At 42.8% G+C, this 19,929-nt stretch overlaps 1 protein-coding gene across 2 annotated transcripts; it reads right to left on the reverse strand.

The window, feature by feature from the left end:
- Nucleotides 1–509: 509 nt before the first annotated feature.
- On the reverse strand, nt 510–16,683 carry LOC142585448 (glutathione S-transferase omega-1-like). 2 transcript variants are annotated; one of them, XM_075696219.1, is made up of 5 exons: nt 16,430–16,683; nt 16,003–16,108; nt 13,624–13,843; nt 9,949–10,075; nt 510–1,859 (listed from the first exon to the last, which is right to left on the reverse strand). In XM_075696219.1, the coding sequence occupies exons 1-5, from the start codon at nt 16,452–16,454 to the stop codon at nt 1,621–1,623; spliced, it is 717 nt and encodes a 238-aa protein (XP_075552334.1). In that variant the 5' UTR covers nt 16,455–16,683; the 3' UTR covers nt 510–1,620. The 2 variants fall into 2 exon arrangements, with proteins under 2 accessions (XP_075552334.1, XP_075552335.1); XM_075696220.1 differs by lacking the exon at nt 16,430–16,683 and adding an exon at nt 16,211–16,233.
- Between the last annotated feature and the right edge of the window lie 3,246 nt (nt 16,684–19,929).

A 19,929-nucleotide genomic window follows, 5' to 3' on the forward strand; every position in this document is an offset into this window, starting at 1 on the left:
TTTCACATGTATTTGAATAGGCCGCGTCGGAGTTGGGCCCGAGCTAAAGCTTCCTCTTTAGGAAATCACCCAACATCACCAATTCGGCCATGCAATCTTTCCTAAGCCCTGTAGGTGCCTCACGAAGGTGGAGGAGCGTTTACTTCTTCACCTCTACACTAAAACACTGCTGTGCCAGGCAGTGCTAAAACATTTCGACCCTGTGTGCACGACCCTGCGTGCCCACACTGTGAGGAAAAATCTTCGGACATTTTCCACATGGTGTGGCCATGCCAATCAACTCCACACTTTCCCCCTATACCCAACCCTAGCAGGGAGGCGGCCCTGCTCGGCTGCTCCGACCTGGAGAGCCAGAAATCTCTGGTCGGCCGTGCCCGAGCCGCGGCTACAACCAATGGGCTCCTGTAACGAGGAGCCCACCTAGTGTTTATAAGGAACAGCCCCTTAAGGACTGCTCTACACCCTCCCTGTAAATACTTCGACCAATAAAGTTATTCAGCCAGTCAGTGTGCAAGAGCTGCATGCAGAAGCTTTACTTCATCCATGCAAAAACAAAAATGAAAGCCGGGATATAACCACGTTAAGAACACTAAAGATGCATACTGTCAATATGCTGGCCATAACCCATAGTGCCTACAGTCTGTCCCAGCTATCATGAACCAAACTTTAAAACACAAATTATTCTACGCAAATAAGACGAAGTGGATGTTGTGTAGAGTCTCATTGAGAAACTGCCAGTATTGTTCTAGCCCCTGACAGATAATTATTTAATTTAATGTAACGATCCACATTTTAACTGTTGTTATTACTGCCAAGATGTCAATTAGGCAATTGCAGAGAGTCATAAGGCAAGCCAAGATGAGATGCTTCCAGCAAGGTCACATCACATGCTTACTTTTTCCGGCAAGCAAGAAAAGCCCACAAAATATAAGAGATATCATGCAACTGCAAACCCATGTGTACAGAAGAGCAGTGTCATCAAACAGCCTGAGTGGGAAAGCAAGCTGTTCATCTATTACTGGGCCGAGCGTCAGCAATAACAGCCCACATGTTCTTCCCATGCAACGTGAATAACTCCTGGCAATTACTGCGTATCAAGGTAAAGGAAATGTGCTGCCTTGAGTGGCGAGCCTCAGATGAAAAGCTTGCTTTCCCACAGATGACTGTATTATGGCACTGCTATTTTGTGAACATGGGTGTGTTGTCACATGTTTTTTTTTCATATTTCTTGGGCTTGTTTTATTTGCTGCTAAAAGTGAACATGTGATGTGTACCATGTTGGATACCACTTATTTTGATGTGTCTTACGATTATCAACAACTGCTTAATTGAGATCTTGAGAATTAGAACAACTGAAGAGCCCGATAACAACTTTTAACTATTATTAAATGTTGGGAATAAAAAAGTACTGGCAGTTTCTCAACAAGGTTTTAAGTAACACACACTTGTTTTTATTCTCGTAGAATGATCTATGTTCCTGTAAAGCTCTGGGGACAATAGATGGGGCATCATGTAGAAGCATAAATAGCGTTAGTTCTGTAAATCCCTGTTGTTAAAGAAGTTATTTCAAGAAGAATGCCACCATATGGCGAGCATCAACATAATTAATCACTTGTGTAATCACAGGCCGACATCATAATTCACGTTGTTGTCAAGCACACTCTTGGTGTGCTCCAGCAGGTGCTGTTCGTTCACAGTGGCCACAACTGCCTTGTCTTTCTTCATAGCTTCAATCCACTTATGAAGATAAGGGAACTCATCAGCAGTGGGAGGCTTCAACTCAGGAAAGATTGTTGCAAATGCTTGCACTCGAGGGAAGAAAGGCCAAACCATGTAGTCTGCAAAGCCAGGTTTGTCACCTGAAATGAAAGAAGTAAAAATAAATGAGGTTCAAAATACTGTAGCACTGAGCTTCACAATGAACAGTAAGCAAGAAATGAAAACATTCAAAGGTAATCTAGTTCCGAAGGGCTTTACTACAGAAGTGTTTATGAAAGACTGGTTGATTGCTTATTACTGTGCATGAATGTAGTGCTTAGAAGATTATTGCACTTATGACACTTTGTATGTTTATACACCTGGTAAGGGCAGCTCATTATGCATGTAACACATTCAGAAGCATTACCTCGAACATGGTTTCATGTTTGACATACTTGGTGTAAGGCAATCTTCATAAGAGAAATGTGTAGATGCTCCTAGGATCCAGCATGTGACAAACATAAGTCTCAACGTAACTGCTACTTTTGTAGCGTGAGCTACACTGGCCGAAATTGAGCAGTTTCGCATGGCTCCTGGAGAGCTGTGCTGCGCATGCGCAAGGAGCAGTGACATCACATGGTGCACAGCTGGTGTGCCGGAGTTGCCGCCGCGCGCGTCTCACCGGTCTGTGCATTCCAGAGGAGTGACGTCATAGCCGCGGCAGACTCACTGGTGCCGGTGCGTGCCCAGCTGTGCGCCTCCGTTGCGCAGTAGCCAAGTCTGACGCTGCACCGGAGCCGCTATAGCGCCTCTCATTTCATGCGCATGCGCAGAGGTATCGGTGGGGGTATACATATAGCGGGGCGTTTGCCGGTGTGGTATAGCCATGGAGAAGGAGGGCGAAATGCTGCTCAGCGGCGCAGAAGAGCGGAGACAGACAATCAATTCCAAATACTGCGTTTGGGCCATAAAGATGGCAGCATGTTACTACACTGATCACCGAGCCGTCTCTGCGGCAATAGAGGAGCAACCAGACATTGAGCAAAAATAAATATACATGTGTCACATAATGCGTGTATGCCATTAAAGCAGCAGTAAGCATGATAATCAAGGTAATCCTAGACAGCCAGGAAAGCTAAGAATAACCAGCTGAACCTTAGCTCACGCTATGTATATCCTGGCATAGCCGAGCTAAGCCACTGCTAATATTTTTCTACTGGGAGCATGTTGTGTGTGGCTTAACTGCAATTAGAGTGCTATAGCAGAGCAATTTGTCTCCATCAACAGAGGCTATCGTGGTTACTGTACCGTGGGCTGTGTGTTATGGTGTCCGCACAACTTATTGCAGCCAGTGTAAACTAACACAGCAGAGACATCCTGCAGCAAAGTTCTTAAAAAATTTAAGTTTGGAGTTTTATAACCCAAAAACATGAGGCCTGCCACAGTGGGGGGAGGGGGGAAGGGTGTGCTTCGGATTAATTTTGACTACCTGGTGTTCTTTAACGTGCACTGAATACACGGTATGCGAGCGTTTTTGGATTCTGTCCCTATCAGAATGCAGTCACCACGGCCTGCTGATACATACTACACCAAAACAATATCTAACACAAGCCATAGATAAGTGAAGAGAAGCAAACCCACTAAACCTGAACCAGCTGGGATACAAAACTGTGCTTGCCCTTCCATACATACAAGAGCAATATTTACTTGGGATTATCATATATTGTCAACCAGGCAGTGCTTGACTCTTTCATGCTCACAGTACTCTGTTGTGAAACAAACTGCGTGTACCATTTATCTAATTAGGAAGCTCAACATCCTGTGCAAATTGAGGGCTGTGAGAAATTCCACAGCTGTGTGTTCTGGGAGAATTTTGACTGCTTGAGATTACCTAACATGCATCAAAAACATTTTTGTGTTCTGGCCATGTGTCGGTAAACTCACTGATGAGCCTACTCATTCAGACTTACACTGACCCGCTAGTCCGAGCGAGACCGCTGAGTAGAATTTTGGTGAGTGGGTCCAAATGGTCCAGCCTAGTGGAATTTTGGTGAATGAATGTCACTATATTACAATCTGCCATTTCATTTATGAAGAAAAGCAGAACCTGATAATTCGGTTGTGACTGCAAGAGTTTACATTTACAAATACCTTAATTGGTGCGTTTATACGTCTTGGAAGGCTGTTTTCAAAGGTTTGCATGCACTGGGTGCGGATAATAACGAAAGAAAACCTGGGAAAGAGGATCTGCAGAGAAAGACGCATCGAAGTGCCAAGCCATGTGCTGCACACTCCAGTGGCACCACTGCCTAAGACCACTGTCTTTACGTGTATGTCTGCTGTAGCTGTATAGGATAAAACTACAATAAATGACATTCATGTTAAAATACCAGTTGCTTGCTCCCATTGCAAGCAAGCCCATTCTTGCCTTGTCCTGAGAATACTTGCGCATGCACCATACGGGCAAATGAATAGCACTGGGCGATGTGCCATCATGAAGCTAAATAATGTGGACTACACTGAACACCTTTCATGAACAGTTATATTTATTTATTTCTATGAACTGGAACTCCAGAATGAAATGAGAGTGCATTGGACCCGAACCTAACCTGTATCTTTTTTTCCGTTTCGACACAACGATTTCATTACCAGTGGATGCCAGTGGGTGTAAATGATCATCATGAGTGTGAACAAGTACGTGCAAGTGAGTTTGCAGCAATGAATGTCTGCAAACACGTGTGACGTGTGGAGACGAGCGTGCTGGATGGATAAGTGAACGAAGAGGAAGTGTGCACGGCAATGTGGTGCGTGAGGAGAGTGTGCGCTGGCGGTTTGAATTTGGGAAGACTGGCAGAAAAAGTAGAGTTTAGCAACAACCTGGCGGGACGTGTTCCAGTGATGACCGAGGCAGCTACTAGTCCGCCTAGGCGCCTGTTCTAGGAGCACAGCCAGGCCAGCCCAGACACGAGCGGCTACCGGTCTGCTTGGAGAACTGTTCGAGGTTTGTGGGGACCGGATAACGACACTGGCGGCTGACGGTCCACCCTGGCTGCCGTGCCTGTGGACCCACCTGAGAGCCGCCGCTGAGTCCAAGCCAGCGCTGCGGTTCACATGTTTGCCAGCAGTGCTGCTGGCCCCATTTCATCGGCAGGAGCCAGCACAGCTTGCCATCAATGGGCCTGTCACGCTTCTCAAGCCCAGAGTGGTGAGCATCCTACCCCGGTGCCAGGGCATGGCAGCTCCACAAGACAACATGCCCATGGACATTTGGCATACTGTGACTGTGCCACCACGACACTGCACTTGGGATAGTCGACTATTGAGTGACAACAGGCACCACAAGATAGCGAACTATACCGTGTAGACATGGATGGCTAGAGCAGGACGACGAAGCCTGCTCTTGACATGTTTAAGTGTTTTATGTGTGTGTAAAGACCATATGCGACCTGACAAACCAGGGATAAAAACAATGCCAGTTCGCCATGCTTCTATCACTGGGTGCTGAGCCCCTGGGTCCGCGAATCTTTAATACTCGAGTATGAATGAGATTGTGAAGAGAGCTCTGCTCTGCTCTGGCTCTCTGTGAGCAATCCTATTAGTGAGCTGTTAATCCACATGACTTATACATCTGTGAGTTCGAATCAGATAAACAAGTGGGGGATTCCATGAGATCACTTTGACTCTGGTTCCATTAGTATGAATGTTTAGTAATTACGTGAAATTACGTGAAGCGCAAGTGAGTGTGGGACTATGAGTATAAGTGGGCCTGTCCAAGACAGAGTACGTGTGGAACTGGCCTAGTCTTGTCTTGGTGAGTCTAAGTAAGCCAATTGATGTAGAATTTTGGTGAGTCCGAGTCCAAGTAAGCCAGGCAGAGAAGATTTCTAGTGAATCTGAGTCTGACTGATCCCTAAGCAAAAATATATTTTGTGAGAGTCTCAGCAAGTTCTGTTTATGTTGCCGATCTTTGGTTCTGACCACACCATAGTGCAGCGAACATGATGAGCAATTCAACTCTTAACATGCTCAGCAGCAGGACACCATAACCACTGACACACCGCAGCAAGTAGTGTCCTATTAATCATAAGCATATGCTTACCATCATCATCAGCAGCAGCTTATTCTTTTGTCCCCTGCATGACAAAGGTTTTTTCATAGCTGCCAACTCTCCCGAGTTCTTGCAGTTCACTACAGAGCACGTATTTCCTCTGCTTTTCCAAATTAATTAAATAGTACTAACCGATCTCTGACATCTGCGCAGAAAGTCACTGCAGTGGCCAATGGTGGTTGATGCCTGCCTGCTCCCGATTCATAAGGCATTAGTGGCTGTACGCCTGTGACGGCCCCTGGTGTGCAGTGCACAGATTGGTTGTTCTAAAATGTCTAGAAAAGGTCTACCTTTCGGCAAGCATAGGGCAGCTGGTATGATGAAAATGGCTATGGCCAGCACACTTTAACATACCTGTCAACCTGCGGACCTCAAAATTTGCAAGAATCGCTGAGGTGTGAAGAAAAGTGAGGGGGGGGGGGTTAAGAAAAAAAATGTGTTTCGTTTTTTCTGGGCTACAGCAATGTCAGAAGCAGCTACGAATGTTTGCCAGTGCAATTATTAGCCGTTGTTGGCTAATAGCAGAGTGAGGTCATGTTGGCTGCACTCTGGTGTGGTCAGAACCACAGGTCAGCAAAATAAACGGAACTTGCCAAGAATCTCACACAATATTATTTATTAGTGTTCATAATGTAACCGAAGACTGCACATGCCTACATGTATAATTAAGGAGTGCGTACTAGGTCCTGTTACGGTCTCATGCATATATACAAGTGGCGCAGGGTGGGTGAAAGAAGGGCTCATATCACCACAACAATGATCAAAACAGCTCTGAATGGCTGCCAGTAGTTATTTAGGTGTCTTGCCACTCTTATACCCGTGTCACATGGGCGTTTGGATGGCCTTCCAACCAATAGTCAGTTGACTCAAAGGTCAAGTTCAAGCTGCTACACGGGCAGTTTCGAAGGCCGCCGAGTCGATAGTCTATCGAGTCAACAGAGCACCTTACAACTCTATCGAAATCTTGACGGCCTTTGAGCAACGGAAGCGGAAACAGCACCAACATGCCCTCTCATTCACAGTGCACTCGTACTCACGGTTACAAAGAACAAACCAAGCCAAAATGCTCTAAAAATACTATATATGAGTGTTATTAGTTCTTCAATAAAGTATTTTTGCCACTTGATATGTGCGAACTGCCCATACTCTCGACAACAGCGACGTACTTGTGTTCATTCCTTCCTCCATGTTGTCTAGTACAATCTCCCTCTACTCCATGTGCCTTTCTTTAATGTATAAACAAACATAAAAGAAATTATAGTGCTTTTAAGTGGTTTTAATGTTGTTGAACATTTGGTGACATGAAAACTAAAATAAAGATCTACAGCGCCACACAATTTTGTGAGACACGCCTGAACCACCCAATGGCCTTTCAAAAGTGCCATGTAGCAGCACGACAACTCCTTTGAGTCGATAGAGTTGTGGTGTTTCGAAGGCCGTCGATTGGAAGGCCTTCCAAATGTGCCCGTGTGACACAGGTATTACTGTGAGTGGAGACGGCGTGTGCATTATTAAGGAGCACCTGCAATGTTCTGTGACAGTGACCTCTTTCCACTTTTATTATGCTTCACTGCCTAATACTGCTGCAAAATGGCAAAGCTGACTAATAAGAACTGGCATTCTGCAATGCATATTAGCCCTTTGCTTCACATGCACTCGTCAAAGCATTTCTTGATCTGAGGTGAACTGAGTTAGGCCTACACTTCCTACAAACCAACGATTTAGATTGAAGAGGAAGCCTTAGCTTGGGCCCAACTCTGACGTGGCCTATTCAATTTGCGGGGATTTGGGGAATTCGACGGGCCATTGCGTGGGCGCATTTCACCTATGTTCTGCAATCCTTAAGCTATGCCATTCTCGCTCTTAGCCAGTTGGCAGCGGTGGCGCTCCACTCGCGATGGTTCGCGGTGAGGGCGGAGCTAGTGACGTCACGAAGCGGCCCCTGGTGGCTACTACCGTGACGGTAGTGGCTATCTTGCTCCTTGGGACGACGCCCGGTACGTACATGCTTCCTCTCATCCACCGACACCTTTGTGACTAGGACTGAGCTCACGTATGGTGCCTTTGCCCATGCGGGGAGCGTGTACCTCGTGTAGCGTGTAGCTCTCCGCATGTAGCTCTCTGTCAAGAACAGATATCGCAATTCTGTAAATAGCCTCGATTAGATCATTCAAAGCAGACAAAATATGTCAATTTATATATTACGGGAATTTGTTACATTGTGTACAAGAATTTTGCAAAAGGTGTATTGACAGATTACTAAATTTATTTTTAGATTCACGTGTAACATATCAATTTTGTCTACTTTAGATGTACCATGAGATGCAATTCACAGAATTGTCATATCATTTTCCATTGCTGAGTTATGTACGGAGTTGTACGCTTAATAGTTTCAGTTTCCGAAAATTTGCGAATTTTGCCAATTTTAGTACAAAATTGACGACCGAAATCAAAAATTTGAAACCAACAGTCACTAGATATTAAGTTTTTTTTTAAATGCGACAAACCTGGTCAAGTTTGGTGCAGTGGTTGCCGAGAAAAACAAGATATCTTTTTACATGTGTTTATATAGGAGCACCCGAGCTAAAGCTTCCTCTTAAATCTAACTGACTTACATTTAAATCCTAGCCATAACGGCAATGGCAATTATAATGACGCTGTACTTATGACGGTATTTTTTCATTAATTTTCTTGCGGAGAGGCATTGGGGCAGTTTTTCGGGAGATTTAAGGCAGTGTTTGTACAAGCGGGAGAGTTGGCAGGTATGCTTTCAGGAAATGGAGTGTAACAGAGCTTTGAATAAGTACACAACAGAGCTTTGAATGCTAATAATTTTGCACTCACTGCATCTGATAACATGTTTTAAAAACTAAGAAGCTTTGCATCATGGTAGTAACAGTCTACTTTGACAACTCGGGGAACGATAGCACAGGTTCTATTCCATCAATGGCATTCTTAGAAAGTTTAGCCCACCTGCACACTAAGATCACAAAGATAGCTGAGCTCACTCGCAGAACTATCTTCCTATTTCTTTTGTCATTGTTTTTTATGTGCTTATGTTCTGTTTTTTTTTTAGTAGCAATAAATCGCGATTTAACTGCACTTGCCGTGCCAAAATATTAATTTTTCCAAGTGTGGCAAGGGGCTAGGTGAACAAAGCTATGATTAGAACATAATAAATATAAAGTTAAGTTTGATTTGGTAGATTCAGTCATATTTACATGAAACCAGAAATAGTGAATGATTGCACATAAATCTATAGCCTTTTATTTTGTACACAATATTCTCCTTGTTTAAGTGAGCCTTTTTACAATGTAACCATTAGTTTATAAGTAACGGAGAGCAACGAATGAATATTAGCATAGCCGTGACAAGCTACAAACTAAGTTGTGCCAAGTTCCAGCAGTGACAACTGTGCTGCAAGCAATGACGTTCACAGCTGTGCCAACAATGGCATACAACTGTTGTTTCAGGAATGTACTACTAGAGGAATGTTGCTAGGAATGTGGTTGAGAATTCACCACTGTGCTCAATATCAGCTGTATCACAATATACATCTGCCAATTTTTTTTTTAATAAGAAATGTAACAGGTGCCAATTTCCTTATAAACAGAGTGCTACAAGTAATTGAAATGCCATTCAGCTCAGTAATATTTTTTGAGTCGGCCCTGCGCTACATATTTTGGAGCCCCTTCATTAACAGGCTCCTTCACCGCAACTCGCACTGAGCACAATTAATAGTACATGTCACATGCTCTCAGAGACATTTGGCTAGGAAATTTGTTTTTTAAAACTGCTAAGCAAGCTCAAGCGAAAGCCCACGAAAGCCCGAGCCTTGATGATGTCTGTAAAATGACACAGTGAAAAGAACCAGAAAAACTAATGGAATTCTCCTCCTACATTTACCAGTTTTTTTAGATAATTCGTATATATGTGCAGAACACCTAACTTGAATTGCTACCTTGTGATACTCCTCATTTGTATATTTGCAGAAGAGTAGCAGTAGATGCTGCAGTGGTTAATATAGCTTTTTCTAATGGCTATGCAAAACTGTGTAGTTCGTTTGGATACCTTGAATTTAGGTGCAAGGTGCTCAAAGTACATTGGAAGCGCTCAAGCAAATACATACTGAATTTACGTACCAGAAATGTAGAGAGTCTTTCTGGAAGACAGTTCCTCTTCATAAGCACGCACTTTCTCCTTGAACTCTTTCCACAGGTCAACTCTGTTGTCCTTGTTGTAGTGTATCTTCAGCACCGGCATCAAAGCCTGTCCGTAAAGTACAAAATAAGGAGAAGAGAGGATTAAGCACCACAGCAAGCACATCAGAACCAAAGTATTCTTCACACCGTTATCATATATCCTAGCTTCACAAATCTTTGATACTAAATCACACTTCATGGATGAAAATGAAAACAGTATGAGTTGCATTACCTATAATGCAAATTTATCGTCAAAAAATTTTGCTGTTAAGGGAATGCCAAAGAGCCAGGGCTGCACCTTTTTTTTGCGGGGGGGGAGGGGGGAAGGTTTTGCAGCAACAATGGCTGCCATCCTGAAGTTTATATATCAATTTATTTTCACATGTGAATCAAGCACATCGTTGCTGACATGTATAGTGGGTGCCGGGGATAAACGAAACACAAACGGAAATGCCAAATAAGCAAAACAATAGCATCAACTTATGTTGGCTACCTATAGGAACAATGTTAGCAAAACTGGGGTTAAATGGAATCCCATTTTTTTTATGAACTTCAGTTCAATGGAACTTTAACCGAAACTATCACCCACCTTATTAGGGTATGGAACAGGAAAAGTTCAACAACCATATCAAATGTTCATGTTATAAATATTGAAGAAAATCCTATACATCCAGCCGTCACGGTAGCTTTAATGCAAATTAAGTATGTTGAATTTCCAACGGTGTTTCTCTATATTGAGGGTTTCCCTATAGGTAAGCAATCATCCCTGAGGAGGACGAAAACGAAGCTGCCACTACTGTTTCATTCACGCTGCCAGGAATAAGAGACCTCATATGATGCCCTTGTTACCTGCTCCGAGAGTTTAAGATATGATCAGGGAAGTTCATGGTGGTAGCTATGATTCTATTGACAAACACACTGGCATTAATGTTCCATTGTGGGTTACTGTTTCAGACCAGATGGCAAGAGACGTCAGTTGAAAGTCTACAGCGCTAATTTTAACTCAAGGATTGTGCAGAATTATTGAGGATTCTTTCGCACACAACGCTGCACAAAGGAAGCTGTAATATTAGATGACCCCATAAAAAGGCTTTTTATTTTCATCACAGTAGTATCAAAAGACTCAGATGCTTGTCGAATAAAAGAATTCTTGGTGATTTGTGTGTACTTCCCTTAAATGAAACTTTGGATGAATAGAATACATTTTTCTGCCCCTTCTAGTTCTGTTTAAGTGGAGTTTAGTGTACTAATTAGAAAGATATATTTAAGTTATTTGTACTTCAAAAAAAAGAGCTTCGTGGGTGCCTGAAACCTGAATCCAAGTTAAGCAAAGAAAAAAAGTTTACATTATAAGTTTGGTAGTAAGTTTAGGCTATACAAGGTTTATTTAAAACTGTATAACAAACCTATGGGTTTAGGTGAAACGTCTCGGTTATATAAATGTTTAGGCTATAAGAGTAGCCACCAGCTTTTATGGTTACAAGTTACATGAAACACATCACCGCAGCAATATATCTGAGAGATAAAGTAAAGGGGGAGGGGGTCAGAACCTCCTAACGCAGCCCTTTGTTACATTGTGTAAAAAGGAGCACAAAAAGAAATGTGTAAAAAATTAAATTTTATTATGGGGTTTTACATGCCAAAACGAGTTTCTGATTATGAGGCACGCCATAGTGAAGGACTGTAAATATTGTTAATTTATTCATTCATGCATATACCCTAAAGGCCCATTCGGGCATTACATAAAGGCGGAGCCAGTTACAATTACAAACGTGTAAAAAAGAACATTGGCAAGATAGAGTGACATAATTATATACAGAAAGAATAACATATGCAAGTAAGCACTCAACACAGAAAAAATCACAAATTTAGGAAAACCTTCATCTTGCTAACAAAAACATCATGGTTAATGGCAGATACAATGTCCCTCGGTAGTTTATTCCAATGATATATTGCCAAAAGTAGTGGTGAATGACAGTACAGATTAGTGCGAGCAAAAAGGGGTTGCACTTTAAATGGGTGATCAAAACGAAAAATACTATGAGCTGCATTGATGTAAGATTCGTGGAACGGGGATCTACTATGATAAAGCACATGAAAATGTGATAACAATGTTGTTAGTCGGCGGTTTTGAAGAGAGGGCAATGAAAGTGATTCCTTGATATCCGTAAAACTAATTTCGCGAGTAATTTTTTGTGATATATCTTGCTGCTTTATTTTGTATTGCTTCGAGCTGATCGATCAGATAGGTCACCTGTCAGATAGGTCACCTGTCAGATAGATCACCTGGGGTTCTTTAACGTGCACGTAAATATAAGTACATGGGTGTTTTCGCATTTCCCCTCCATCGAAATTCGGCCTCTGTGGCCGAGATTCCATCCCGCGACCTCGTGCTCAGCAGCCCAACACCATAGCCACTGAGCAACCACGGCGGGTAAGGAATGTGTAAAAAGGAATGTGAAGGTAAACTGGAATAAATGATTATACTTATGGAGCAAAAGAAATGTTGGTTTTACAATGAGTGGGGTCTAGGTACACCATACTTGAAGTAGTAGCTTAGCGCGACTAAAACCATGGTTTTATTTGTGCTAAGCTACTACTTCAAATATGGACGACCAACTAGCCCAACAGTCAACTCTGCTAGCTACACCAGAAAAGACACAAAAATTAAAGACAGGCACGAAAATCACACAGTAAGCTTTGGACAGCACTTTCTCAGAACTGGTTAATGGCTTATCAATAAATAATTTATTACTTGTTACAATGCATACAAGAGCTTAATCAAGCTTAAACATGTCAAATTTACACTGCCTTACTGTACAAGACTAACAGAAAATGAGTAAGGGTGAGAATATGGTCTGGTAGGAAATACACATGTACCTTTATTTTAGTCATACTACCTGAATTTTATTTATAACTTGTGAAAGACTGGCATGACTTAACCTCCAACCTTGCTACCTATTTAAGAACAAGTGAGACCCAAAATGGTAAATTTGACGCCCAGTCAAGCAATCAGTTGCACACAACTGACCGATATTGTTGCAAACAATACAAGCAGCCTCTTAGCTGCCATCAAACTTGCTGAACCAATTAGACCAAGAATAAGTTGTTTGAAACCAACATGTTGCCCTTCATTTGAGAAATCTTTACCGTTTATCTCTGCCAACAAATGGCACCACAATTTTTTCCATCCACAGGCAAACAAAGAAAATCTTATTTAAGTTTGTGCTGTTGAACAGCATAAAGAAAAGCACTATATGCAAGCACTTGGGTGTTTCGCTGCAGTCACTGGCTTGAGATTAGAGCCTGTATTCTATGTCAATAACTTTGGGAGACATCACTTTCAGTACTGTTGACTGGCTACAAAAAGATGCAATGGGACTGCTAAGACATTTCATTGCTCTGACTGGTTCGAGACCAGAGGTGTTATTCTAGGTTGCACACTCTTAGTACCGCTTTCAGTGGGCACTGAATGGCTAAGCAAGCCACAAGAATGCACATGGAATTAATGAGGCATCGCATTAGATGCCATGTTGTGCAAAAGAGAATCACTGAAACCGAAATGTCGATATGAAGGCCTCAGTTCACTTGATGTTCACTACCAAAGGTACTCACCGCAGAGCCAACTTCAATAAACATCTTCTCCCTTGCTTTCAGGTAGGGGTCAGCTGGCAGAAGCTTTGCCTTTCCATATGCATCGTCCAAATACTCGGACACAATCAGTGATTCACAAACCAGCTTGTCGTCTTGTTGGAGTATGGGAACCTTGCCAGCAGGATTTAACTTGAAATGCCATTCAGGCTTGTCCTTGAGGTTGATATTAACTACTTCATGGCTGAAAGAAGATACATATAAAATTAAAAAGAAATATACCACAATTTTCATAAAGTATGTTGCTGCACCAGCTGGCACTTATTTTGCATATAAATCGTGGCACTCTAGAGACCACAAAAAGAAAAGGAAAGCAGGTGTTTGTTTTTCTACAATTATACACAGGGCCCTTCCTTCCAGCTAGAGGCTAGAGGTACTTGTGTATCTAAATGTTATCTTTAAGACATATCTTTTTCTAAATACACAACAAATACTTTTAAAATTTTATACAAATTCCCATATCGAACATAACAGTTTTTCAGAGATAGAGAAAGAAAAATAGCAAGGACCTCTCTGAGGGTTGCAATTTGAAAAAATTCAGGAACTAAATGCACAGGAAGTGGTGTCAGATATTCTATGCTTCATTATTTCATTTCTTTTAAACAACTTGTCGGGGCACACATGACAACCACCCCCTCTAACTTGCATGCAACCGATAATTTCAGCATTTCATTTCTTTGCTTATACAAGATCAGTTGCACAGCTTCAATCTTGTGTCGTTCCTTCAGAGACAAGTAGTGCAACCTAATGCTGTTTTACCACTCTACAGACTTCTGACTATAATATCTGACCTTAAGTGTGGCACATTACAGCTTTAGGTGCTTTGCACCATAAGACGCTACATAACTAACTGACGATTGTCAATGCAGATGCAACAGGAAGCAAACAGTGCAGTTTTCTGCAATCGCAGATTTTGGTATTGGGGAGTGGAAGGGACTGACAAGTTTGCCAGAGGTCACGTGTTGATGTTCTGCTTTTCACATGTGTTTGCTTTTCACCGAGTTATCGATGCTATGAGTTATAAAGATGTGCGAGACAAGCCCAGTGTACTTGAAATTTCTTGCATGTTGTCCCAAATTCCGTCGTGAAAGAGTCTTGTCTAATCAAACTATTTCAAGTCAATGCAAATAGTGTACATTCTCTAGCATAGGTAAGCAGCAGCAATCACCCTCAAATGTGTGGTGACACATATAATACAGCGAACGGACTTGACCCATCAGTTCCGGTTCAACAACCAATGACTGTGCTAGGTGCTATCATTACGATTTGAGTGTTGCTTGTCACCAGTACACCCAATTAAGATGTTCCTAACTCACACTTCCAGTAGTGTTTGATTCTTAACCGTCACTACAACTAGACAATATGAAATGATGTTTTGTGCTGCAGTATGAGAAATAATGCAAACAGCTAACATTCACAGAAAATACAAGTTTCCCACTAGGAAAATTTTCTTATATTTGCCTTGGATCTATAACTTCTTGTGTTTTTTTTTTCTCCTACTGAAACATGAAGCATTATTTACCGAATAATAAATTTCATTTCTTACATCAAGGAAAGCTCAGTTATATACTGCTTAAAAAGTGGGGCATTCTTACTGAATGGCTTGAAATTAGTCTGCCTTATGCATTCGTTAAAAACTGGTGTCCTTGTGCAACAACCGTGGCTCTTCTGTGGCTGAGTCATTTGAAATAGCCTCCACTTGGATTGGTCTTTGCCCCACAGCGCATCAGTAACTGTTGCTATGTCCAGTACATTTGGACAGAAACAAATATTGAGGAATCTGAAATTGAGAACTCCCAACTTGAAAGCAAATAAATTTACAAAAACTATTTAATTCGCATTCAAATGTCTGCACACCCCTAATTATTTTGTAGACATTTCTTAAATGTACAAGCAAATTTTAGCAAATCTCTTACAGACATGCCAGAATTTCAATGCAGTGAATATCGAAAAATGTGCCCGTCGCGTTGAGTGGCGGAACTGAGCACTGCAACTTAGTTTTCATTTGGTTTGCGAGGGGGATACATTTTTAAAAATATTCAGAAAAATACTTTCTTTCTCTGGTAGTAGCTGTTGCAACTTTACACTTTTGTGGAAAACACGTTAGCAAATTATCATTATTGCTTTCTTTCTCTGAGCATAACGAACAGATCATAAACTTAATGCAGGTACTCTACAAACTGTGCTTGCCTTTGAGACCGCTGGTATTCATGTCAGCTGAATTTTGACTGCACTACAATAACGAGTACAACTGCACTTGGAATCGATGTTTCTAACGAATGACAACTTTAATTGTTACTATTCTGTGATGACATTTCACGGAGGGCTGTGACCGATACTTACTCAATATTCTTCGCATGAAGCACGAGGAGCGCCCTATGACAGAACGGGCAGAAGCGCATGCTGTAGATTCGGAGCTTTCCAGGTGCTAAAGGGGGGCATGGCATGCCTGCACAATGGTTTTGCAAAAGATTAGCGGCATATACTTCACACACTTATAAACGATGCAACAGGACGTGCGCTTGAATCGTTGCTCTACCATGACACAAACCGGAGTGCTTCAGTAGTATTGATGGAAATGTTGCCCATTGTTCCGGAAATGCATAGTTAACCCGAACGTTGACTAGTTAAATGTATGAGAACCAACTGCAGCTTGTACGTGCGTTTCAGTCTCGCACGAAATTTCCGACACATTCGTTTAACGATCCACACGAAATGATAAGCGCTGGATAAGTAATTTCTCAAGCACACATAAAATAATGGACATTACCTGCTTTACAAGCTTTCAGGGACATGCTGGTGGTACTGAATATGCCGTGCAGCCACTTCAGTTTGACCGGAAAGTACGAACGCCCAGTCGTAAACAGCTGTTGAATTCAAACTACGTAAGGTTCCAGCTGGTGCGCTAGATCATAATCTATAAAAGCAGGTAACGGAATGCAGCAGAGCAACTATTAACGTACATGGCAGCGAGCCAGCAGACATACGCCGGCCGTAGCCTCCACATAGAATAAAGAACCGCTTCCATTGGATTACACGACGTTGTCAATCTCGGAGGTCATGCACTGATCAATACGTCAACCACGACGTCTTATCATTTTTACCGCGAGATGGCAGGACATTGTCACTACAAACGCGTAAAGCCAATCGTGCTTGCGTTCAACGTTTACAGGGGCAAATTCAAAGTGATAGTACCAAATGATTCTGTCATAGCTCTCCTTTCTACCTCCAGTCAGAGATTAAATAGCCTCTGAATATGCCCACTGACGAACAATTATATAATGCTTAATAGGAAGCTTTAGCGCTGGCGCTCCTACGTAAATGCATGAAAAAGGAGACATCGTCTTTCTTGGTAACCACAACACCGATATTGATTAAGTGGTTGCTTGTTGATGTGGGTTGTTGCATTAGAGCACACAGTAGAGAGTTCTTTGTTCAGTATAACATTATTCTCACTACCAGTAAATTGGAATATCGACTACTGCACTACATTAGATTGTTACCCCCATCAGGGACTGAGTTTCCGAAATCCCTTGCTGTCATAACCTCAAAAGGAAGAAGTTGTTCCCACTAGACGCGCTGACAGTTCCTCGAACCACAATGAACTATGGTACTCAAACTTTGAAATTTCTGATATCAACGATCCTAAATACGAAACGAATGAAAGCATAAACTTGGAGGACGCTTAAGCTTCGCTTTTAAGAGTGGAACGCGTTAGTATTCTAAGATCCCTGCCTGATTCTCACGCTTAGCGCCAACTACAGCTTATGTAACCATAATGTTTACCGGCTGACATAAAAGGCATGTGCTGTCGATGTTTTGTTTCATGACATTTGTTTGTGGGCTATCATTCTCAACATTCCGAGGAATAACTTTGTCAATAATGTAAGACAAGGCATGCTTTATATATATATATATATATATATATATATATATATATATATATATATAATTTACTGTAGCTCTTGGAGAAGGTCGGTCCACCAACCGAAATTGTTCCGGACCAGCGTTAGTTGCAATTCGCCTTTCGAGTAGGCAGTTCGTATATGTCGAGGGAGTTACTGAACAACACTATGCAATGTGGTAACCGTGGTTTAAATCAGGTATCCGAGACTTCAAAGATGCAATGTTCAAAGACGTGCGACGTAATGCTAGCGCATTTCACTCGCCTTTACTGCTAAATCGCCATTGAATTCTTTTTGTTGAAGCCGCCATATTTTTTTAAGCGAAGCTTTTTTTTTCTCTTCCTTCGACTTTCCTACTGCTGCTGCTGCTGCCTGGCACACCGTGTTGGTGGGTGGTTCAGAGCGTGAAAGGAGCGAGCCAGAGAAGAAATGCGACGCGAGGAACTCGTTTTGACCCCACCGCGTCGAATAGGGGAGGGGGGGGCGCCCTCCCCACCCACGTTACCACTCCTCTCACACATTCTTAAAGCGCCGCCAAATCAATTTTGGGACTCTACAGCTATTCGGCGGTCAAGATTTTGCTGCCTTTTTCGCTCCCTTTGGCTGGCGGTAGTTATCGGCATCTCCTGGGTTGTGAAGGCCAGTTTTCTCATCGATTCTGTGCCCACACGATTAGCTCGAAATGCTTTCAGTTGTCACCGTCTATTCAACGGTCACGCGCATCGCTGTTGCTTCGTTAGTTCAACCTTTTTTGTTTAGACTGATCCAGGGGCCAGGAAAGGGATTCGGTTCTTAGTCAGCTGGTTTGTATGCTTGTGGAACGAGTTGCGGCCGGAGAAAACGCCAGTTGCTTTTAACTTTTCCTTTGCTTCATTATTTCCTGGAGTGACGGCTCGCCGCGACGCTGGCAGATCCTCGGAACCATATGCCCGCGATATGGTTAGGTGGAAATTAAGTAATGCGAAACAGCATTCATCATCAAACCCTGCAACAACCCGTAAAGCCATAAGCAATATGACTGTCATCCGTTACCTCGTCTGCTTTTTCCCTAATTGTACAGCCCTTCTCGTGCAAAATTTCCAACTGGAAACAACAGTCGCAATGAGTTGAGAAGTTAAGCGATCTACAAAGGGAGAGAGCCAAGGCAGCAGACAAAGAGGAAGTAACAGTGAAAATTGACGGTTGTTTGTGAAAATATTTACGGATCAACATCTTTTCATTTAAAAAAGAAGTAGAGCTAGAAAACGCCACCGGAAGTGAAGCACAATTCCGTGTGTTTTGAATGACGTTTCTACAGTTATCAATCGAGCCGCCTGACGTAGCCACTTCTCTGCTGTGCTTATGTTGGTGCTTTTCTAATTTTCTGCGGTGGGCGCAGTAGGTCTAGAAGCGCAGCGTCTTGAGCGTCTCCACCCGGTTATATACGGGACTGGCGGCCGCGCATCGCTACGCAACTTTTCAAATAACAATACGAGTCGGTTTTCGCACTTGGCAGAGCAGTAAACGAGGGATCGAACTGAACTGTGATTATTTCGCAAATATATATTTCTCTATAATTCTTCCAGAGCTAATTCAAAAAACGCTACCAGAAATCTTTATTTTACGCTTTCGCTTGTTTACTTGTTCTTGGCAGTATTCTTCCTGCGCCAGTCCATTTGATGTGGTTTTTTGTTTGCCAAGTAAAGGAGGTGTTGTATCTCACAGGCGTCAAAGGCAGCAAAATGTTGACCGCCGAATAGCTGTAGAGTCCCAAAATTGATTTGGCGGCGCTTTAGTAATGTGTGTGAGGAGAGGTAACGTGGGCGGAGAGGACAACCCTCCCCCCCCCCCCCCCCGCCTAGATTCCTGTGAGATACACCTTATATCTCATTCATCTTTTGCGGGTTTGCCCGTCTTTATGGCGAAGGGTGGGCGTTATTCACATTGGTACTAGTAAAGGCACCTCCCCTCAGTCATTTGCATAAAAACCTTGGGTTGCCCTCCCTCCCCCCCCCCTAAAAGAAATCCGAAGTACGTGCCTGTCTTGACAGCTGCAATTATCCGTGACTCCCCTCAAAAGCACTGCAGGAACTAACGTGCAAGTCCAGAGGGGACGTAGACAGAACTGTAGAGAGGAGCGAGGAGAAGCGGCAGTTCCCACATGGGGGGAGGGGGGGAGGCTGAGGTGACGTGAGAAGGCAAGGAAACCCTACTACTATACGACAGCGGTTGCTGGGAAACTGGATACGCTTAAGTTCAAGATACGGTACAGTACGTTCCTGGTAAGTCTGAAAAATAAACAACTTACAAATATGTCAAGCGGACCAATTACGCAGGGCGTGCAGAAGCAGGCGCGTTAATTAAAGCGCACCGCCGCGTCCAGGCG

Source organism: Dermacentor variabilis, chromosome 6, assembly GCF_050947875.1.
Source record: "Dermacentor variabilis isolate Ectoservices chromosome 6, ASM5094787v1, whole genome shotgun sequence".
Lineage (NCBI taxonomy): Eukaryota > Metazoa > Arthropoda > Arachnida > Ixodida > Ixodidae > Dermacentor > Dermacentor variabilis.